The sequence below is a fragment of the Punctularia strigosozonata genome (assembly GCF_000264995.1).
Source record: "Punctularia strigosozonata HHB-11173 SS5 unplaced genomic scaffold PUNSTscaffold_1, whole genome shotgun sequence".
In the NCBI taxonomy this organism is placed as follows: domain Eukaryota; kingdom Fungi; phylum Basidiomycota; class Agaricomycetes; order Corticiales; family Punctulariaceae; genus Punctularia; species Punctularia strigosozonata.
The window spans coordinates 420,032-438,765 of record NW_006767433.1 but is presented as its reverse complement, the minus strand read 5'-3'; the positions used below and the strand labels follow the sequence as shown (position 1 = coordinate 438,765).

Below are 18,734 nucleotides of genomic sequence, written 5' to 3'. Positions count from 1 at the left end.
TGGAGGCTTGGAATATAGCAAGGTTTTTTTCATCGGCGTCAACCGCCCCCCCAAGAGCAGCAGCAGCAGCAGCACATCCGCATTTCGTGGGTTTCGGCATGATGTATCGGACGCCAAATGTACCGGCACGAAAAAAAACACACACAGATGTATTGTTATTGCTACAGCTACAAGATACACATATCAGCCATGCGTGACGGGGTCGTGAATTGCGATCAGGCAGAGCACCAAGAGTGAGCGAGCGCATGAATGAGTGGGGGGGAGGGTATATACATGGATCCTATCAGCCATCGTCGTCATCGTCGTTGCAGCACCAGCAGGTCACAGACTCGATCTTCCACCTCCACCACTGTTAGAGCACGTCAGTTGAGCAAGAGAAAAAAAACACATATCGCGGATCCCCGACGTACATGTCGGTCGAAGATCCGCCTCGACCACGGCCCGAACACGATCTCCTCCTCGCTCTTCCGCCGCGCCTCCTCCGTGTCCGATTCCTCCTCAACCTCGTCGTCCTCGTCCACGTCGCACACATACGGCCGGCGCCGGGGCCCGCGCCGCAGCGCGTCCCGCTCGTCGAACGTCCGCCTCCTCCGGCCCGGCGCCGGCGTCCCCACAGCAGCGCGCCTCCCCCCTTCCTCCACGTCTGCAGCAGCGGCGGCGGCGGCCCGCTTCTGCCGCGCGGCCACGGTCATGGCGAGCAGCCGCTTGGCGTACGACGCGCGGGGGTCGTCCTCTCCGCCGCCCGACGCGCGGCGCAGCGGCGCCGAGATGCTGCTCGACGGCGAGTCGCTCGCGGCCGAGTCGGCGCCGTAGCTCCCCCGGCGCTCGCGCGGGATCCCGGACGCGATGCGCACGCGCGAGCGGAAGCGCACCGTGCGCCGCGCGCCCTCTTCCTCCCGGTCGCCGTCGGCGTTGGGACGGAAAGGGGAGCGCGCGGGGCTCCGGCTGGGCGTGATGCGGCTGCTGCTCCCGCCGAAGGAGGACGGGCTCGGGGTGGGCGCGGGGCCGTCGAACTGTAGCTGCAGCGCGTTCTCCGGAAAGATCGGCGACTTGGAAACGGAAAACTAAGGGGGGGGGGGGCGGGTCATGTAAATCGTTAGCGGTATGCATAGATGCGGTGGTGTGGAATTGGTGTATGTACCTGAGGGTCGGAGATGTCCGCGGCGTCTTCTATGGCGGCTTGGAGGTCGTCCTCGGACGTGAACAGCCGCTCGGTGATGTCGATGTCGGCCAAGGGCGGTGTGATGGCGCCGAGAAGATCTGCGCAGGTAACGAAGTGCGGTCGAAAGAGCAGTCAATCAGTCCATGCACCGTTCCTAAAGTCGCGAGCGCCCATCAGGGGGTCTAGGAGGAGCAGTACCTGACACGACCGGGCTCGGACGGGCAGCTGCCGGACGGCGGTCCTCGTCATGTTGCATCAAGTGCTGGCCAGAATGTTGACGGTGATACTACTCGGCGGTCGTGGTCGTGTGTCAAGACATGGAGGTCAGGTGAAAAGCCCCCTTCCGCGGCCGAGAACATTGCACGGCGCACGCAACTCCCACCCGCCCTGGCGATCTCCCGCCCCTGAGCCAGCCGCGCCACTGCGGAGATAAGCCCTTCGTGGGACCCGAGGCGGGAGTTTTATTATTATTTTGGCCCAAAAATGGGCCCCATGTTCTTCCGCACGAGAGAAAAATAGCAGTGGTTGGTACAGAAAAAGCAGCGAGGTATCCACACAGCCAAATTGTATATGTACATGGAGCATCGGATTCGTATAGATCGGGGCGTCGTACCTTACCGTCGCTGGTCATCCTGCCAGCCAATGTACGTCGGCGGCGGCCCGCCCTCCTGCGAACCGCCATGGAACTTCTCCCACTCGCCTGAGCGCCGAGTCTCGCCTCGGTAGTAACTGTTCCCTGCCGAAATGCGCTGCGCGTTCTGCAACGGATTGCTGTCTGCTGCGCTGACGACTGGCGCGATGGACCCGCCAACGAAGCGCGAGTCTATCGTTGGCTTGGGCTCGTCTTCGCGGGGACCGCAGCAGCAACTCCTGCACACTGAGACAAGAGCGTGAGATTGAGGGCACCCCCCTCGACATGGTGAGACGTTGTACTTACTGACGTAGATGCCGTAAAGCAGCAGGAGGGCGAGAAGGCCCACCACGACGGTGACCGGAATGGATATCTGGAGGTTCGAAGTGTAGAATGACTAGAAAAGTTATTGGTCAGATCACCTTCCTCGTAATTCCCGAAAGAGTCGGGCAAACCTTGGCCGTGGCGAGCAAACTGCCCGGACGACATTTGCCGGTCGCACATGTGCCGCCGTAGCCTAGTACATGCCGTCAGTTGGCGAGGGCGGAAATAACGTTGTCGACGCACCACATGGCGATCCGTCGATGAGAGACGCCTGAAGCACGATGCACTGTTTGCTGTTCGTCGGATCTTGGCATGACACTTGGCACGACTTGTCGCCAGTCTGGCCGCACGCCTCCTGCAGACCCATCGACGCCCCTACGGACTGGCATTGCTCTGCAGCCAGCCATGTCAGCGAGAGACTCCCTAAGGAAGCACGCGCAGTAATTACGCACGGGTGTTAGACGTGCAGGTTCCGCTGGCACATGCGAGTCCGGGTCCACAGCTCTTGCCTGACGAAAGGGTACGAATGAGCCGCGTGTCGTTACAGCAGTGGGTAAACCCAGCGTTCACTCACCATTCGCAGCGAACACGTCCGCCGGGCAGTCCGCACTCGAGCCCGTGCACATTTCCGCCGTATCGCAGCGCGGGTCCTTGGCCGTCCTGCACACCTTGGTCGCCGGCGCGAACGTGCACGTGTCCGTGCAGCACGCGCTGTCCAGCGGATCGCACACCGCGCCCGCCGCAAACTTGCACGTCGCCGCGTCGCAGCAGGTCGAGTTGGTGCCCTGGCCCGGGTCGCATTCCTCCCCGGCCTCGACGATGCCGTTCCCGCACATCTGGAGCGTGATCTGGTCGTGGGCCTGTGCCGCGTCGACGAGGCAGGTGGTGTTCAGCATCGCACCGGACGCGGCCGCGCTCGCCATCACGCTGCATATGTTCCCGATCGTGCACTGCGAGAACACCATCTCGCCCGTCTCCGCCACGGGGCTCATCAAAAACTGGCTGTTCGCGTCGCACGAGGACGCGGTGAGCGGGCAGCAGCTCGACGTCGAGTTGCACCCGTCCGCGCAGTCGTGGATCGCGCCAAAGTTGTGGCCGATCTCGTGCGCGATCACCTGCCACTCGGTCTTGCCCGCCGTGCTCACCGCCGTCCCGGATACGAACGCGTCCCCGCTCTTGGACGCGCCCTGGTTGCAGAGCGTCGCGAGCCACGCGATCCCGACCTCGTCCCCCGTCGGGCACCCGCTCATCAGGTGCCACAGCCCCGCGCCGTCCGACCCGCCCTTGTCCCCCCGCCACTCCGAGAAGAGCGAGAGCCGGTCGTTGAGCGTCACGTTGCTCGCGCAGTCCCGGTTCCAGGGCGCGGAGGCATCCACGGTCGTCGGACACGTCGCGTTGTGCACCTGCAGCTCGACTATCCCGAGCGAGACGTTGAACGTAGACTTGTAGAGCGCGCTCGCCTTGTTCCAGTTGTTGAGGATCGTGCTCGTCGCGTTCGAGGTGGAGCCATACGCGGACACGTATTCGCAGTCGGCCGCGACACCCATGTAGAGCACCTTCTGCTCCTTCGGGCAGCCCGACGTGTTCCCGATGTCGTCCGCGAAGTTGGTCGACATGTTGCTCGAGCCCGAGGCGACGTCGTCTCGACGGGCCAGGCTCAGGCCGTACGGGTCGTACCAGGGCGCTGCCTCCACCTGCAGCGGGCGCTGGAGGATGTCGTTGGCGGCGTTGTACGCCAGCCGGTCGTGTCCGCAGCTTTGTGCCCTGGCTGGCGGAACGGCGCCGTCCGCGACGGGAAGGGGCTGGCCGGCGAGGACGGCGCGCTCCTCGTCGACGGTCATCTTGTCCGAATCGCGCCAGATGACGAGCGCACGGTCGGCTGCGTCCACGAGCGAGGAGAGCTGCGGGTCGAGCGCGTGCTTCGTCCGGAGATAGTTGTCCTTCGTCATGACGTGGTGCACGACGCCGTGCACAGAGAACGCGCCCTCGAACACGGGCGCCACGCCTTTGGTGGCGTCGCCCTGCTCGTGCACCATGACACGTGCCCAGCCGAGCGTCTCCTCCGGGGTGGGCAGCGCGCCGGCCGCGTCCGCCCTCATACGGGAGGCGGAGATGTCGGCGGGGACGACCTCGCCCCAGTAGGCCTTGACGCTCTCGCGGAGGAGCGGCTCCGAGCGAGAGGTGCCGTCCGGGTTGACATACGTGACGCGCGCGGCGGGGTGGATGAGCGCATCGTTCGGGCGGAGGTGGAGGTGGAACGTGTCGGAGAAGGCGGAGAGGACGAGGCGGAGGGAGTCGGAGTGAAGCAGGATCGGGGAGGAGGGAGAAGGGAGTGCCGATCGGCGTCTGTTCGCATGAGTGGCGGCGGCGCTTGGACGTCTTGGGAGGATCTCGAGCGAGAGAGTAGAGGGGTGCGCGAGGCGCTTTATTGGGCGAGCGGGTGCGGAGTGCGCTGCGGGTCGCCGGGGGATTAGTATTTAGTACCACATCGGAAACGTGTCGCCCTTGGGCACAAGCACGGACCTATGATCAACTCAACGCATATTGCGAGGATGACGACCAGCGCGGGTATCCGCCAGAATATGACCATGAATCGCAAGCAACGCCCAGGATCGCCGAGGTGGCAAAGTATACAGTCTCACACAACCGTCAAGAGCAAAACCAGAAAAGACAGCCAGAAAAAGCCGAAGAAAATAAAGTAGGTGCCCTGCCAGGGGAAGGAAATGGAGGAGAGTGGTACTGGAAGTCGACCTGGACTAGTACTTTGCTGCCCCCGATGGCCCTGACGAGGACGAGCGTTGAGATCAGCACTACAGGCTGAGACACTGGTAGGCTATGTTACCCAGAGTTAAGCCCGGCTTGGCTAGCCTTGGCCGAGCGTGTCTATACCGAGCCACGGTTACGGCCCATCCGACGGCTTGACGACCGCGCAGGCGGCTGTGCCCGGCAATCGTCACTCTTCTCCGTGGATGCTTCCGATAGACTCGAAGTCAATCGATACTCGATGTTACTGGTATAACTACTATAGACCGCGATCCCGGGGATCAGTACTTACACGTCTCAGAGGACGATAATCAGACACATTCACAGCTTCATGAAACATCTCTGGATCTGCCATCGAGAACGATATATATCCGTTCAGCGGCTCCCTCATCAATTCACCCATCCCAGCGGCAATGGGAGACGGATGCTCTCATGATCACCAGCAACATCGACATATAGACCAGCTGGAAGAGCCTGAGAGTGAGAACACCACGGCGGGCCCCGACCCGAACTCGTCTCGACGCCGGTTATGCTGCGCCCCAGTCCGTTCACGGGCAATCCTCCACTTCAGCAACCGGCATTCTAGGCTGCCGCGGTACCTCGCTTTGCGGTGTGCTCTTTGGATTCGCCGAGTATAACGGATGTGTCAGAATGTATGCATATTTTAGCCAAGCGCGGACATCGCTCGTGCCGCTATCCTATTTTTCAAATTCATCCAGGACCCGCGGGGAGTTCAGGAATCCGGTCCGCTCCAGATCCCAGTCTGTCATACAGATGGTATTGAGCAACGGCGGACGATTCGCTGCTACGCTAAGGCTCACCGTCATCGATCGCCGTGATATTGTCCTTCGTCCATTGCAGCACCAGTTTCGAGTCCGCGGTATACCGCGGCCAGGACGCTGAGCATTCGGAGACCGTTTCAATTCGGCGACGCCGCGGATTCGCGCAAAAGCGGGCACTCACGGCCAGGATCCATATCGTGGACAAAATTGATGTATGCGTCCGTGAAGTTGGTGGCGAACTCGGCGTGACTGGAAGGCACGCCATATCTCCCGAAGAGCAACTTGAGCTCGGATCCGTGGGCGACTAACAGATATTCGATCAGACATACTGCCTTGCCCAAGCAATCCGACGGACGAAGCACATACCCCCGAGACTCGGGTCGTTACCCGGCAACAGCTCCTTGAAGAGCTACGCATACAACGGCTGCGTCGCCGCCGCCTTCTCGAAGAAGAGACGCCTCGGCGCGAGGTACATGTTGTCCCCGTACCACGCCTCGGCCCTGTCAAACAGCGAATCGCCCGTTTGGAACGGTGCGCCGTTGTTCGTCCCGTTCGCGGGGTACAACGCCCGGATCGTCGCCAGCGTCTCCGCGCTGAGCGTCGTCTTGTCAAGGATCAGCCGCCCGACGAAGTCGTCGAAGAGCGCGTCCTCGTCCGCGGGGTCGTGGGTCCGGTTGTAGACGTCGACGCTGAGGCGCGTACCCTCGTTGTTGTTCGTGCCCGCGAGATAAGGCACGCGCGCGAAGGCGCCGCTCGCGATCCGCGCCGATTGGCGCTCGGGAAGGAGACTTCCCGGGGGTCCAACAGCTGGTTGCCAGAGCTGCCCGTTGAGAGTGTCCTCGATCAGGGAGTTGCTTACGTTCATCAAGGTCTGTTGTATCTGTCAAGCCCCTGTAGGGATGGACACGAGTGGAAGCCTGACCTCGAACGGAATCCGCTGCAGACAGGCGAAAGACGTGCTGTCGAGCGGGCATCCGACCATTGACGTCAGACGTGCGTATGGCTTCCCTGGCTCGTCATACTGATGCGGATACGGTGAGCTCTTGCTGCGACAGGTTCAAATGTTAGAGAGACGACGACGGAGGAGCGCAGGAACTTACAACGGTCCCGTAGAGGAATCGGCGATACCGGCTCGGAAGAGCGTGCGGTTGGCGGGAAACAAGATGTGAGCCTCCACACTTCCCCCGCCTGCTGACTTATAAGGTAATCTGCGTTAGCACAGCAGCTGGAATCGCTTAGTGAAAAGTTCTACCTGTCCCCATATGGTGACCTAATCCACAACCACGTTAGTGAGGTTGGAATTCAATAGCGCTGCATTCACCTTCGTTGGATCGCCTCCGAACGAGGCGATGTTGTCTTGTAGCCATTCCAAGGCCAATCTCTGGTCTTGTAGACCAGCGTTGAGATCTTCTGAAGGTACGTATCGACTTGCGAGCTACGCTTTGTTAGTGAAAGCCCTGGTTGAATATGAGTGGACATGCAACGTACGAAGCCGAAGGTGTTCACGCGGTAGTTCCTGACGATCAGAATACGTGTTACAGGCACATAGAGACGATCCAGCTGAAATACCCACATTGCAGCGAACATGATGGGTTTCCCGAGCTCGATACTTCGCTGGATTATCGCTACAAATCATGTCAGTATCCTTCATATGCGCTATTTTGAAGTCATCCTACGCGTCGGATCACTGTACGATGGTAGCGAAGCCGATCCGGTTGTGTATGCTCCACCCTGAAAGTATGTCCGTGAGATCGCGATTCCGAACCAATTGGATACATTGCTCACGTAAATCCAAGCGAGCACCGGAAGAGCAGATGAAACGTTCGTTCCTGCAGGACGGAAGATCTAATCCATACGTTCAGCAATGGTACCAAATATGGTCGACCCATACCAATCTACATTAAGATACAAGCAGTCCTCTGACAGAGGCGCTCCGGCAGGATAGCCAAGTGGCTGAGGACAGGCATTACCGAAGGAGGTCGCATGGTAGGTCCCCGTCGTGGCGGGTACAGCTACAGGCGCCTTGAACCGTAGAGGGCCCACGGGCGGCTGAGCGAACGGTATGCCCAGGAATGCGTCGATCGAAGTTGTAGTGTTCGCTTCCCCCACGAAGGTACCGGCGCTTTTCGTCACCACAACAGGGGTCGTAGAGTTTCCGAGGGTTGACAGGGACGAGAGACCAGACAACACAGTCTGAAGGGAGAGGATCCGCATTGCTCATCCACACAAGGAGTCGTCATACAGAGTGAATGAATCTGGGGGGCATCCGCGCCAGATTTCGCATGGGTGTCATATCAATGGACGATGTAGATAACCACGCTAATCTTGGCGCTGCCTTTCCGTATGCACGGGTATGCACGTGGTGCCGAGGACAAACGGAAGCCCGCGATCCGAGAGGTTGATGACACGGCTTTCATTCAGTATGAGATTGGTCCAAAAGAGATTCCGCGAAAGCGGTCGTAGTCAACGGAAGGGTGGAACATGGTGTTACCAAATGACGTAGGGTAAACGTGTCAAAACCATTAGCCCACCGCGAGGGTCGAACTCGCAGCCTTCAGATTCCGCACTAGCCAGTAATGATAAGAGTCTGACGCTCTATCCGATTGAGCTAGGCGGGCACGTGTATGAAGGTATACTGAGCTTTTATATGGGTACTGTGGATTGTGGCAATATGAGAGTACGATCAGGTGACTTTCATCGACTTCCCGCCCTCGCGAAGGAGTTTCGTTGAGTAGCGTCGTCGACATCTCCTTTTGTTGTAGCCTCACCAAACCTGGGCCCCGCATACATGGCAAGTTGGGACTATGACATTGACGGTACTCCTCTGAGACATGTATATAGAGTTCGGGACTGGCATCCTGTTTTCCATGGACCTGACGAACCGCCCGCTCCAATCATCCGCTTTCACCAACAAACAGTCGAAGCCGGTGCAGTATGAGATCCCAATAGCGTACGTGAACCTGGCTGTGAGCCCATGATATGTATAGCTCGGTGCTCACGGTGTCACGATATAGCTCGTCTAGTCCGTCCGCATTCTCCCCACTCGTGCCCACTCTGACCGTTCGGTAGACGTCAACGGATCAGGCGCCCGGCAATGCAGCCACTGCAAAAACGATTTTTCCCCGGAAGAAATGGCTCTGACCTTCAGGATGTGCATGAAATGCCGAGAAACGGGCAGGAGGAAGCAAGCGTCCGCGGTCGCCAAGAAGCTGGCCGTTTCCAAAGCTTCGACCCAGACTGTGGCGTCGGGCAGTGGCCAACAAGGTGGCGACGGGGCTGGCCATGTTAACGCGAGAAAGAAAGTTGCGGCGGGGAAGAGGAAAGCTGAGGGCGCTCCCCTGGACACAGTCCCACCGAAGAAGCCGAAGACAACAGGCCCCAATTTTCCGCGTCAGGTAACAGAATATCAGACGCAGGCAGACTGTCTATCCGTCCTCAGACAGTTGCCCTCTGGTACCAATTTTTGGGGATCGTTCGCCATTGTGTCTGACCCCCGCATTTCTCCCGAAAACCGCGTTGACCTCGTCCATGAATCTCTATGCCGTTCCGGGTAAGCTCCTCCGTTCCGTTCTGCGCCTTCAACTTGTCTGATGATCGTCAGGCTGAAGCTCAGCGTATTGATAGAGCGCAAAATCGGCGATGGTCACGCCACGAAGACCTTCCGGTGCCCCTGCGACGCCAACACTCTCCACTACGGTCTGAAGCCAATACTTTTTCCCAACCAGCAACAAGCCGCGGCTTCATCGTCCTCGTCTGCACCCAGAAGCTGTCATGGCATCGTCGTCATTCGTGCAGAGCCAGTTGCTGATCCGGATGGATTTTTCAAAGAAGTTGGGATCGTCGGACAGCAAATCGCTATCAGTATTGTCCACGTCTAGAGAGCGCAGGTCGCTCGTGCTGTTTGTCCTGACTACACCTCTGCTCATGTTATATGTATCTCGTAATTCACTCAATTACATCACTTGTTGTTGGTATCGTTACGTAGGCTCACTCCAGATTCCATCCTTACGGCGGCGAATAGGGTAAAACGAGGAAATTGCACCAACCTAAAAAAAATCTTTACCCTTCGCAAACCGGCTCTGTGTTCTGGGCAAGCCGGGAACGTTCATTATGGTATCCGTAAAGCCATAAGTTATCTGAGCACCTACATGGGGAATATGACATGTTGCACGCCCAGTTGCAACTCAGCGCTGCGTAGACAGCATACCCTCGTCAGTGTTTTCCGCGTAGTCCACTACCTCCTCTTCCTCTTCCTCCTCGTTCTCGTCGTCCACTTCCTCATTCTCGCCTGCCTTACCTTCTGGGATAGCATCTCCCTTTCTATGACTCTGGACGCAGGCCATCAAATACAGAACAGCGGAGCGATGATAGACAGACGTACGTGATAAACGGCCGTCCAATATCCCGCCCAATACATTGCACCAAGCGCATTGTTGAAGGCTTCGTCTTGAGTGGCCACGGGACCGCTTGGGTCTGGGATAGAAAATGGTCCGATAGTGGGTAACGTCAGTGCTGCGCCGCTCGCGAGGGAGGGATCGTGCGTCGGTACGAAGGTATTGAAGTCGATTGGCTCTGAGTCATCGCCCTCGGCATCGGCGTCGGGCGCAGCTTTTGGTGCTCTGTTCGCAGAGAGCGTTTCGGGCGGTGGAGGGACGTTGTACCACCTATCATAAGCGATTCTGAGCGTGTGCGAATGTGAACAGGTTGGAAACTGTACAGCGGTGATTTGTGAACGGGTTCGTTTTTCCAACCCTTGTCAGGTCCGTTCAGGGCCTGGATGAAGCAAGGAATTGAGGCCTGCTCAAAGCCGCATATAAAAGACGATTACCTCGTATTCCTCAGCAGCGGCATTCCAGGCATCGATGAGCGCGGAGTCGTCCCAGATCTCCTCGTGGGTCAGCTCTCGGCTTTCCTCGTTCTCTTCGTCCTGCTCGTCGTAGCCCTCGTCTTCCGCACGGGAGCTCGACGCATATGCAGAGGATCCGGCGCGCCCTTTTGCTTTATATTTGTTGTTTTGGTTGTTGTTATTCCGTTTTCGCTTCTTGTTCGGTGGACCACCGTTTGATCGATTTTGTTGTAGATGGTGCTGTGAGTGGTGTTGAGGAGGTGGTGGAGGTGGAGGTGGCCCAGCTATGTCATCGTATGAGACCAGAGTCCGTTGCATTTGAGGATGGGTGGCACCGAGAAAGAGTCACCGACGCGTCGAGCGCGAAGTCGCGTTGAACCGTTCTTGACGGCGACCACGCCTCTCTCGACCTCGACCTCGCTGCAATTCAAGCATGGCAGACCTCTCGTCGCTGCTCAACTCAGCGCAGGCCCTAACCTCGCACCTGTCGCGGCCGGACCTGCCGTCCGTGAAGCTTTCTCTGGACCAGATTGAGGCACAATCCCGCCGCCTTGTTGCACGTCAGCCTGGAACATCCACGGATAACGACAAGGCGTAAGTTCTATCAAGATCTTGCGGGCTACGAATACTGAAGATATATACATAGGAATTACCTCCTCGCCCAAGCGCACGTTGATGCTCCAGCGCTCGCCTCGTCCATCGCGCATCTCAACACCGCTGCTACCTTTACACCTCTTCAGGCGCTCCAGGATACCGATGTCGCGGGTTATCTCCGGCACGCGCATGAGCAAAATATTATTTCTACCATCGAAGAAGGTCGACGCGAGACGCAGGCCGAGTTCTACCGTCTTTTGCGTGAGCGGGGGCGCAAGACATGGGAGGCGAAGAAACGGCGGGTGTTTGAGGAGCTTGGTGGTCGCGTGTCTGGTGACGCGAAAGCTGTCGGCGAACTGAAGAAAAGCTTTCGCGGCAAGGCGGTTTTGGCGGTGGGTGTCCAGCTCTGGTGGCGAGCGCAGGTCGCTGACATGACATGCAGGCGAGCACGGGTCCCAGCGTCAGTCTGCAGACGCAGAGCAAGATGATGGCGTATGACCGCGTCATCGGGGACCTCAACAATGCTAGATTACGAGGTACCTCATACCCCATCATCCACTCACTCATGCAAGCCGCCGCCTCGCTTCCAATCGATGTGCGTTGACATTCGCGGGAATGACGTTGTTTGCTAATTGACAATGATGGCAGTCAATCACACAACAATGGCTTCAAAATCTGCACGTCCTATCCAAAATTGCCGCCGAGCCGCCCTCTTTACCTCCGCTCGAGCACGCAGGCGCGCACATCCTCAACACACCACTCTTTGAACGCAAGCATGCGCGCGTCTATTTGGGCTCGCAAGAATCGCGCGAAGCCGTCGCGTTGCGCCGACAGATTGCCAGGGGCGGGCGGGAGGCGCTGGAAGAACAATACTGGGACATCGTGGAGCGGACGCTGCAACAGAGGCCGCTGGAGGCGATGGTAGGCGGTGATCCGAGCGTGGCGAACAGGATAAGAGCCTTCGTGGGGATGCGACATTTCCGGAGCGGGGAGTGGGAGGAGCGAATTGAGGTTTGTGCCGATGCATAAAGCATAGAGTTGATGCTGACGCAGAGTGAGCAGATAGTCAAAGGTTCTCCGATGTGGGCGCAGTTGTTCTACCTCATTCGAACAGGGCATGCGGAGGAAGCGCTGGCAGAGGCTGTGAAACATCAGACCGCCATCGAACACCGCGAATCTGGCTTCGTCACTCACTTCCGAGCATGGCTCGAATCTCCGGATCGCAAGTAAGCAGCGTTCCGACTCATCCTTCGGCTCATTGTCCATTTTGGCTTCGCAGACTTCCGAAACCCCAGCGTGATCACCTGCAATCGGTGTACAACGCACATATGCTTCATTCCTCAACCGCGGATCCTTTTAAGCTCGCGTTGTACAAGCTTATGGGCAAACTGGAGCCCACCCGACGAACCGTAGCGCTTGTGACGATGACCACCGAGGATTGGTTATGGTTCCAACTCTCAATGGTTGGTCCACTTTATATACCGCGGCAACATGCGATTCGCTAACATGAGGTACTAGGCAGACGAAGATGAGCAGGGCGGCCTCCGTGGCTTGGCTCAAGTGCTATTAGGCTACGGCGAACAGCACTTTGACGGTCCTGCCGGTCAAAAGTCCAGGCGTGGCGTTTGGGCCGGTGTGTTACTCATGTGCGGGCAATTCGAACGGGTAAAGCACTTGTCGTGGTGATCTGTCAGATTACTCAACTCCTCGCGGTATTGCAGGCAGTAGCCGCGTTGTGGGAGCACCAGGAGACGGAAGTGGAAGCCGTTCACCTAGCCATAGCGCTCGCGTACCACGGTCTCTTGCGGGTGCCTAGCAGAGCAGAAACATCCGAGATGACACCCTGTATAATTTCCCTTTCTCTTATCCTGAAAATGACTTGACGTTTTTCATCAGTGTCCCTTCCGGCGAACGGGCCACCCGCGCTTAGCCTCACGACCCTCGTCTGGCGCTACATCCGCCAGTTCGTCAAAATGGACGCCAAAGAGGCGTTGCAATACGTCTACTGTGTGTGTCTCTCTGCGGACCAGGGCGACGGCGTCGGCCGGCAGCAAGTCGAAAATGCTTGGGAGCTCGTCCGACGCATTATCGTCCTCGCCAACACTGGGGCCGCCTGGGAGGAACTCGTGGGCGGCTTCAGGCCCGACGGCACGCGCTTCGTAAGCCTCTCGCACATTCGCAGCTCCTCTCGCTAACTTCCTCCTTTCGCAGGCTGGCGTCATCGAACAGGGCGCTTCGTTGCTCAAGCTGAGCGACAGCCGCGAGTTCAATGAGCAGATCTTGATCCGCGCCGCGAAGCATTCAGAACAAAACGATCGCCTGCCCGAGGCGATCAAACTGTACAACCTCGCGGGTGACTACGCAACAGTGATCGCGTGTCTCGCGCAGGCGCTCGGGAACACGATCGCGAACCCCAGTGGCGGGGAGGGTGATAAGGCGCGGACGATCGAACGCACGGCGGCTGAGATACTGCGGCACTACGAGCGCACGAATCGCGCGGTAGGCAAGGACCGGGAAGCGGTCGTACGACTATTGAGGATCAGGGAGGCGATGGACGCCAAGGACGCTGGCCGCGTCGATGTGGCGTTGGATGTGAGTATCATTTCTCGACGGACCCCGAGTGCGCCTGACTTCGTCTCAGGTCATCGAATCTACGGATCTGATCCCGCTCGATGGTGATGTCGCGAAAATCACAAGACGGGCAGAAGAATTTAAGGACCTTCACGAGGCCCTGCAACGGAACCTGCAAACATACCTCACGCTTACCATGGATTGTCTGGCAGGCGTGCATCACCGAGTCAAAGAATCGGGTCTAGCGGATGCCAATCGTCAAATGGTATGCGATTCCTCTCCCTTGCCGACGTTTCTGATGTTAATGCGGCTCGAACAGACCCTTGCTGCTCTCCGCAAGAAATCACGGTCGTTGATGGTCTTTGCAGGCATCTTGAAATACCGGATGTCCCCCGATGTATATTCATATCTTGCTCGGTTGGATGTTGAGATAGCTTTGTAATCGAATGCTTCATGTAACCAAATCACGTAGTGGTTCTGAGATTCTGAACGGGTCTTACACAGAGGAGGAAACATTTTGATAAACGGAACGCGACGATCTCAACGGTCTCGGGACCTCTGTCATCCGCACACATGGAATGTAAGTACGTTGTACCGACCCGCTCACTCTTCCTCGTCATCGTCCGCTTCCTCCAACCACTATGCATAATGCACGTCAGCGAGGAGTCATTGACATTGAGATGGAATCGTTACCTTGAGGAATGGCTCACTGGCTTTCCTGACTCTCTTACTGGTGTCCTTGTCAACATACTTCTTGCTGACATGGGTGCCCCATTGCTGTACAACATCCTCATCCAGCACGTCCACCTGGTAGAAGGCCATGAGGATCTTTGGGATGGCAGGAATGAGGTCTTGATGGTCGTAGCCGACAAAACGCTCCAGGCCGCCTAGCAGAGACTTCTGGTGCTTCTCAGAGGTGACCATCTAGGTACATCAGTCTGTCAGCGAAGGATCTCAAATCTCGCACTGCAGCTCACCTTGGCGAAAACAGGTGCGTACGTCTCCACCTCCTGAACAATGTTCTCGGTGAAGAGGGTCTGTACGAGAACCTGCACAGCCTTGTGCTTCTTCTCAAGCCCCAGGTCTTGCACCTTTTTGAAGACGGCAACCGCACCCGCATCCCGGTTCTCGGAGACCCAGTGGCCAAGCTGGGCGTAAGGGCTGTTCTCGTCTTCTCCTTCACTGTCATCTCCCAAGTTGAGGTTGCCCATGGCAGCGCCCATCTTCGCCATGCGAGCCTTAACGGCTTCCTCGGACGTGTCCGCAGACCAATCGTCCTTAGCGAGCGCGCTCTCCTGAGCAAGCTCCGCAGCTTCCGCCTTGATGCGCTTGCTGAGCTCGTCGTCGCTCTCGGCATCGTCGTCCGCGACGGGGCTGGCATCGCCGTTTGCGTGACCGTTGCCGTTGATCGCGTCGGGCTGGGCAGCCTCGGCCGTATTGCCCTTCGCTTTCTTCGACTTCTTCGGCGGGTTCTTCAGAATGAAGGTCGTGAGCTTGTGACGCATGTCGACGCCCGTGCGTTGGCCACAGGCCTTGCAGTCGCGGATGATGTCGTCCGTCTTGGTGATGATCAGGTCCGTCTCCGGGTTCTTGCATGACTTGCACAGCACGAACTTCTCGATGAAGTTATCGAGCAGCTCGCGCATGCGATCGGCCTGGTGCGCGCCATTGACAATGTAGCGGTCGTTCTTCTCATCGAATGACGTCTGGGCGCCAAGCTCGCAACCGAAGAACTTGGTGGGATAGGTCGGAGGACGGCTGAGCGCGCGAGCTACGTCCGACATGTTCGGTATGACGGTCTTGATGCCGTTGCCTTTGCCCTCAATCTTGGTCATGAGGAGTGGCATGCTGATGAACAGATATCAGCGCCCGTGAGCTGGAGATACATCACGACTGCTGGACATACCGGTAGCGGTAGAACTTGTCATCGACATCGCGACGAATGTTAACAATGGGTCCAGCCATATTGGGCAATTTCAGCGCTGACAGGCGGTCAGCGCGGGGCGGCGGGGATCATCCAGGCCAGCACTCACAGAACTAAGAAGCGGGTTGCGGTGAAAAAACTTTATGGCCTGTGTATTGTGTGGAGGTCGAAGCATGAAAAGTCCTCTGTTCGCACAGAAGATGTTCTCGGGGATGAAGTAGGACGAAATGGTGGAGGTTGGGTGCGGACGGGAGGACCCAAGGACGGGGTGCAGGTGGTGGTCGCGGTGAGAGCAGTTGGGCCAGCATGCATGCTGACGAAGGTCATAAATATTGAATGTGACGCTGTGCATGCATGTTGTCACCGTCACGTCCGCTTGCCGTTTTACGCCACGCAGCTGGGCACGGCCGAACGAGAACTACGACGAAATACTGTATCCATTTCCTTGGCATAGCGCGTTGGGGAGAAAGGGAATAAAAGTAGACACACATGTCGATCTCTTCATTGCGAAGGCATGAGCACGATGATGCTCAGAGTCCCACTTCAGGTCAGCTCTGAGATCAATTCATTCATTGGTGTAGTACATAGGTCAAGCTAACATTGCATTGCCAATGCATCCGTCTAGGCCCATGCCGCGCTCAATTACCGCTAACAGCATATTGCAGCTGACATCATCCATCTCCCCCATTCTCCGCCTCCTTTTAGCGCCCGTGACATTGTCGGTGCCGTCGGTAGCAGACGCGCTGCGTTTCCGGAGGGAATGAGAAGGAGGACTGTGCGTATCGCCTGGTTGTGCGCGGCATAACTCTCCCTGGCTCGAGACCATCGGATCTTCCGTCGGATTCGATTTTTCAGTTACCGCTTTCGCAGAGCCATCGTCGGTCTTTATCCGTGAGTACCCGGCGCGCCCGCTGACGCCTCCCAGCGAAGCCGTCCGAATGAGCAGTGCAGACAGCCTATCGACGAGCCGTGTCTTCACCAAGGACGCACCCGTGTGCGGGTCCGGCTGAGGTCTGACCGGCTCGCCCGTCATGCAGACAGCGGGTATCGAGCCTGGAGGAAGCAGCACCACGAGGCAGTCGCAGATGTACCAGAGGGCGTCTTTCTTGCTTAACTGAGCGAGCTTTTCTGCGTCCGACGGACCCGGGGCAGACCGCTCCGCCGCGAAGGGCCGCACGGGGTAAAGGCCTTCCAGTTCTCGGACGCATTCGAGGGCTGTGCGATCCTGCAAAGCGGCGAATGACCGGCTGAGTTGGCCGGAGACAGTGCTGGGGTTGCCGGAGGTGGAATGCAGAACGGTCCGGAGCGCAGCTATGGTGTCCCTGAACAGTAGCAGCAGCTTCGCCCGCGTGTCGTATACGTTGTCCTTTTTGGCGGAAGGTCGAGGACCCTCGAGTGCTTTTACGGCAGCATGGGATGCGGGCACAAATGACCTGATCGTCGGAAGTAGGAGAAGCTCGCAGATCAGGCCTAAGAGGTCATCGATTCCGTCCACAATTTCCTGCCGTGAAGCCATACTTGGCCTTTTCTTCGTCTTCGGTGTTCGTTTTACAGCGTCGACCAGTAGACGCAGTGCATTGTTCAGTATATGGAGCAGCAAAGGAGATACGACATCGCAGACGTTCGATAGCGAGACGGCGATGGGCGTCACAGCAGGCGGGGGTGTAGCGGAGGTAGACCCGGATGTGCGTGTATCAGTGGATGTCACTCGTATTGACGAATTAGATCGGCAGCTAGATGGGAGTGATGAGCAGAACAGAGATCCGAGGGTACGAGTTGCGCGAGAGACGCATGACAGAAGCATAGATCCAGACCGCAAAGCAAATTCGTCGGCGGCTGGCGATACTTGATATACCAGACATTCCATCGAACGGAAGGAGGATGACAACGACACGGAGGTCGTTGAGCTGGAAGGGTGATCGGCTGAACAAAGTTAGACCGTCCTCAAAGCTGCGCTTAACCTTCCACTCACGGCGAATATATTCCAAACAAGACTGGAGGCCCACAAGAGCCTTGTCCATAGCGAAACCCTGCTCAACCGGCGGGGCTTGAGAGGGCCCCAACGCCCTCTTCTTTTGCTTCTTCTTGTTTGTCGTCGATAGCTGACTGCAATCTGGAGTCGAACTGGAAGTCGAGGAGAACGAAAGCTTCGCCTTCAGCGTAGATATCTCTAGAGATAGACGATGGAATGAATCAGGCACACGATAAAATAGAATCAGAATGTTTCCTCACCTGCGATATCCGCGTCATGGCGAGATTGTAGTTCGCGAACTTGGTGCTCAAGCTTTAGGGCCTTCTCGCGCCATATCGCTTGCCCAGGAGAAAGGGGGGAATGATGAAAAAATCTTCTCCTCAGATCAAGAATATATGCTAGGAAAAAGGTCAACATAACGCCTGTAGACAACGCTGAGATAGTGCAACAGGGCCCGTACAATCGTATGACTGGTCCGCGGGCTTATATCGCAATGCCGCAAGTCCCTGCCGAATCGTCAGCAATGCACGGACAACCACACAGAGCGGCATACGATCGCAATGCGAAGCCGTTGAGCCATTCCTGTAGCCGTAGTGTACATATGCGAGGCGTCACCAGTCATGGTAGAGCACAAAGGGCCGTTAACGTTGCCGCGCCGCTCCGGCCCGATACAGAGGACGGCTCTTGGGCACGATTATCATCAGTGACAATGCTCGCTCATCACGCTCTCTTCATCTGGCTACGAGAATTTGCGCTCAGTCACCCACAACTCGTGCGACTCGTCTGGTATACTCAAGCACAGTTGCATATGCATATATGCGGTCCCCAAGGTTTTCTGCTGCTTGTGATGCAAATACAGTAACCCTGGACCCACAATGCCTCGGGTGAAGAAATGCGATAGCCTTTGTACCATTTGAGGCTGTTGTGCCCTGTCATGCATGCCCTAGCGCCGAGCAGCCTTCAGCAGCCCGTCGACCTTGACCTCCGGCGTGCTTAGCGAAAACTGTTTGGCCCCGAGCTCTCTGCATTCAAGTCGTCGATCCTTCTCTCTGTAAAACTGCATGGCGCGGACTCACGCTGGTAGTGAAAGGGCCGAGGAAATCTTAAACCCACCACGTTGGGCCACGGCGGCAGACATACCTCGTACGTGCAACGATCCTGCTCG

The 18,734-nt window shown here is 57.5% G+C and overlaps 9 protein-coding genes and 1 non-coding gene across 10 annotated transcripts; 2 read left to right on the top strand and 8 right to left on the bottom strand.

The window, feature by feature from the left end:
* Nucleotides 1-283: 283 nt before the first annotated feature.
* On the bottom strand, nt 284-1,411 carry PUNSTDRAFT_128925 (uncharacterized protein; the record flags this gene model as incomplete). Its single annotated transcript, XM_007378093.1, has 4 exons — nt 284-349; nt 411-1,064; nt 1,142-1,260; nt 1,312-1,411. 4 exons carry the CDS (start codon nt 1,409-1,411, stop codon nt 284-286), a joined length of 939 nt encoding a protein of 312 aa, XP_007378155.1.
* Nucleotides 1,412-1,680: 269 nt separating this feature from the next.
* Nucleotides 1,681-4,925, bottom strand: PUNSTDRAFT_94237 (uncharacterized protein). The gene is made up of 7 exons (XM_007378092.1): nt 4,641-4,925; nt 2,692-4,569; nt 2,570-2,626; nt 2,361-2,510; nt 2,249-2,310; nt 2,100-2,190; nt 1,681-2,039 (listed from the first exon to the last, which is right to left on the bottom strand). The coding sequence occupies exons 1-7, from the start codon at nt 4,705-4,707 to the stop codon at nt 1,777-1,779; spliced, it is 2,568 nt and encodes an 855-aa protein (XP_007378154.1). The 5' UTR covers nt 4,708-4,925; the 3' UTR covers nt 1,681-1,776.
* Nucleotides 4,926-5,578: 653 nt separating this feature from the next.
* On the bottom strand, nt 5,579-7,876 carry PUNSTDRAFT_109534 (alpha/beta-hydrolase; the record flags this gene model as incomplete). Its single annotated transcript, XM_007378091.1, has 13 exons — nt 5,579-5,643; nt 5,702-5,779; nt 5,844-5,966; nt 6,119-6,542; nt 6,585-6,708; nt 6,763-6,857; nt 6,915-6,932; nt 6,984-7,097; nt 7,151-7,178; nt 7,236-7,287; nt 7,339-7,393; nt 7,448-7,507; nt 7,562-7,876. 13 exons carry the CDS (start codon nt 7,874-7,876, stop codon nt 5,579-5,581), a joined length of 1,551 nt encoding a protein of 516 aa, XP_007378153.1.
* A 310-nt stretch (nt 7,877-8,186) lies between these two features.
* PUNSTDRAFT_t2 lies at nt 8,187-8,280 on the bottom strand. The gene has a single exon. It is a non-coding gene; the product is annotated as a tRNA-Lys (tRNA).
* Nucleotides 8,281-8,529: 249 nt separating this feature from the next.
* Nucleotides 8,530-9,540, top strand: PUNSTDRAFT_109533 (uncharacterized protein; the record flags this gene model as incomplete). The annotated part of the gene is made up of 3 exons (XM_007378090.1): nt 8,530-8,628; nt 8,686-9,212; nt 9,264-9,540. The coding sequence occupies 3 exons, from the start codon at nt 8,530-8,532 to the stop codon at nt 9,538-9,540; spliced, it is 903 nt and encodes a 300-aa protein (XP_007378152.1).
* Nucleotides 9,541-9,846: 306 nt separating this feature from the next.
* On the bottom strand, nt 9,847-10,826 carry PUNSTDRAFT_128921 (uncharacterized protein; the record flags this gene model as incomplete). Its single annotated transcript, XM_007378089.1, has 4 exons — nt 9,847-9,990; nt 10,044-10,326; nt 10,380-10,435; nt 10,491-10,826. The coding sequence occupies 4 exons, from the start codon at nt 10,824-10,826 to the stop codon at nt 9,847-9,849; spliced, it is 819 nt and encodes a 272-aa protein (XP_007378151.1).
* A 112-nt stretch (nt 10,827-10,938) lies between these two features.
* Nucleotides 10,939-14,167, top strand: PUNSTDRAFT_94235 (nucleoporin-interacting protein NIC96; the record flags this gene model as incomplete). Its single annotated transcript, XM_007378088.1, has 12 exons — nt 10,939-11,102; nt 11,155-11,494; nt 11,545-11,697; nt 11,751-12,113; nt 12,165-12,328; nt 12,382-12,565; nt 12,621-12,767; nt 12,824-12,947; nt 12,999-13,261; nt 13,314-13,694; nt 13,744-13,938; nt 13,993-14,167. 12 exons carry the CDS (start codon nt 10,942-10,944, stop codon nt 14,113-14,115), a joined length of 2,598 nt encoding a protein of 865 aa, XP_007378150.1. The 3' UTR covers nt 14,116-14,167.
* PUNSTDRAFT_94231 (eukaryotic translation initiation factor 5) lies at nt 14,139-15,882 on the bottom strand. Its single transcript, XM_007378087.1, has 5 exons — nt 15,707-15,882; nt 15,580-15,655; nt 14,651-15,521; nt 14,367-14,597; nt 14,139-14,312 (listed from the first exon to the last, which is right to left on the bottom strand). The coding sequence occupies exons 2-5, from the start codon at nt 15,636-15,638 to the stop codon at nt 14,277-14,279; spliced, it is 1,197 nt and encodes a 398-aa protein (XP_007378149.1). The 5' UTR covers nt 15,639-15,655; nt 15,707-15,882; the 3' UTR covers nt 14,139-14,276.
* Nucleotides 15,883-16,186: 304 nt separating this feature from the next.
* PUNSTDRAFT_40895 (uncharacterized protein) lies at nt 16,187-17,113 on the bottom strand (the record flags this gene model as incomplete). Its single annotated transcript, XM_007378086.1, has 1 exon — nt 16,187-17,113. The coding sequence occupies one exon, from the start codon at nt 17,111-17,113 to the stop codon at nt 16,187-16,189; it is 927 nt and encodes a 308-aa protein (XP_007378148.1).
* A 217-nt stretch (nt 17,114-17,330) lies between these two features.
* PUNSTDRAFT_128917 (uncharacterized protein) lies at nt 17,331-18,191 on the bottom strand (the record flags this gene model as incomplete). The annotated part of the gene is made up of 4 exons (XM_007378085.1): nt 17,331-17,767; nt 17,830-17,967; nt 18,030-18,075; nt 18,123-18,191. The coding sequence occupies 4 exons, from the start codon at nt 18,189-18,191 to the stop codon at nt 17,331-17,333; spliced, it is 690 nt and encodes a 229-aa protein (XP_007378147.1).
* Between the last annotated feature and the right edge of the window lie 543 nt (nt 18,192-18,734).

Bases quoted from the DNA above. Each gene is read 5' to 3' on its own strand.
- PUNSTDRAFT_94237 (XM_007378092.1), bottom strand. From the start codon at position 4,707: ATGGTCATATTCTGGCGGATACCCGCGCTGGTCGTCATCCTCGCAATA. The intron at 2,311-2,360 runs GTGCGTCGACAA...GGCATGTACTAG, and splicing joins CATCGACGGATCGCCATGTG to GCTACGGCGGCACATGTGCG. The intron at 2,191-2,248 runs GTTTGCCCGACT...TAACTTTTCTAG, and splicing joins GTTTGCTCGCCACGGCCAAG to TCATTCTACACTTCGAACCT.
- PUNSTDRAFT_94231 (XM_007378087.1), bottom strand. From the start codon at position 15,638: ATGGCTGGACCCATTGTTAACATTCGTCGCGATGTCGATGACAAGTTC. The intron at 15,522-15,579 runs GTATGTCCAGCA...TCTGTTCATCAG, and splicing joins GACAAGTTCTACCGCTACCG to CATGCCACTCCTCATGACCA. The intron at 14,313-14,366 runs GTAACGATTCCA...CATTATGCATAG, and splicing joins CCAGTGAGCCATTCCTCAAG to TGGTTGGAGGAAGCGGACGA.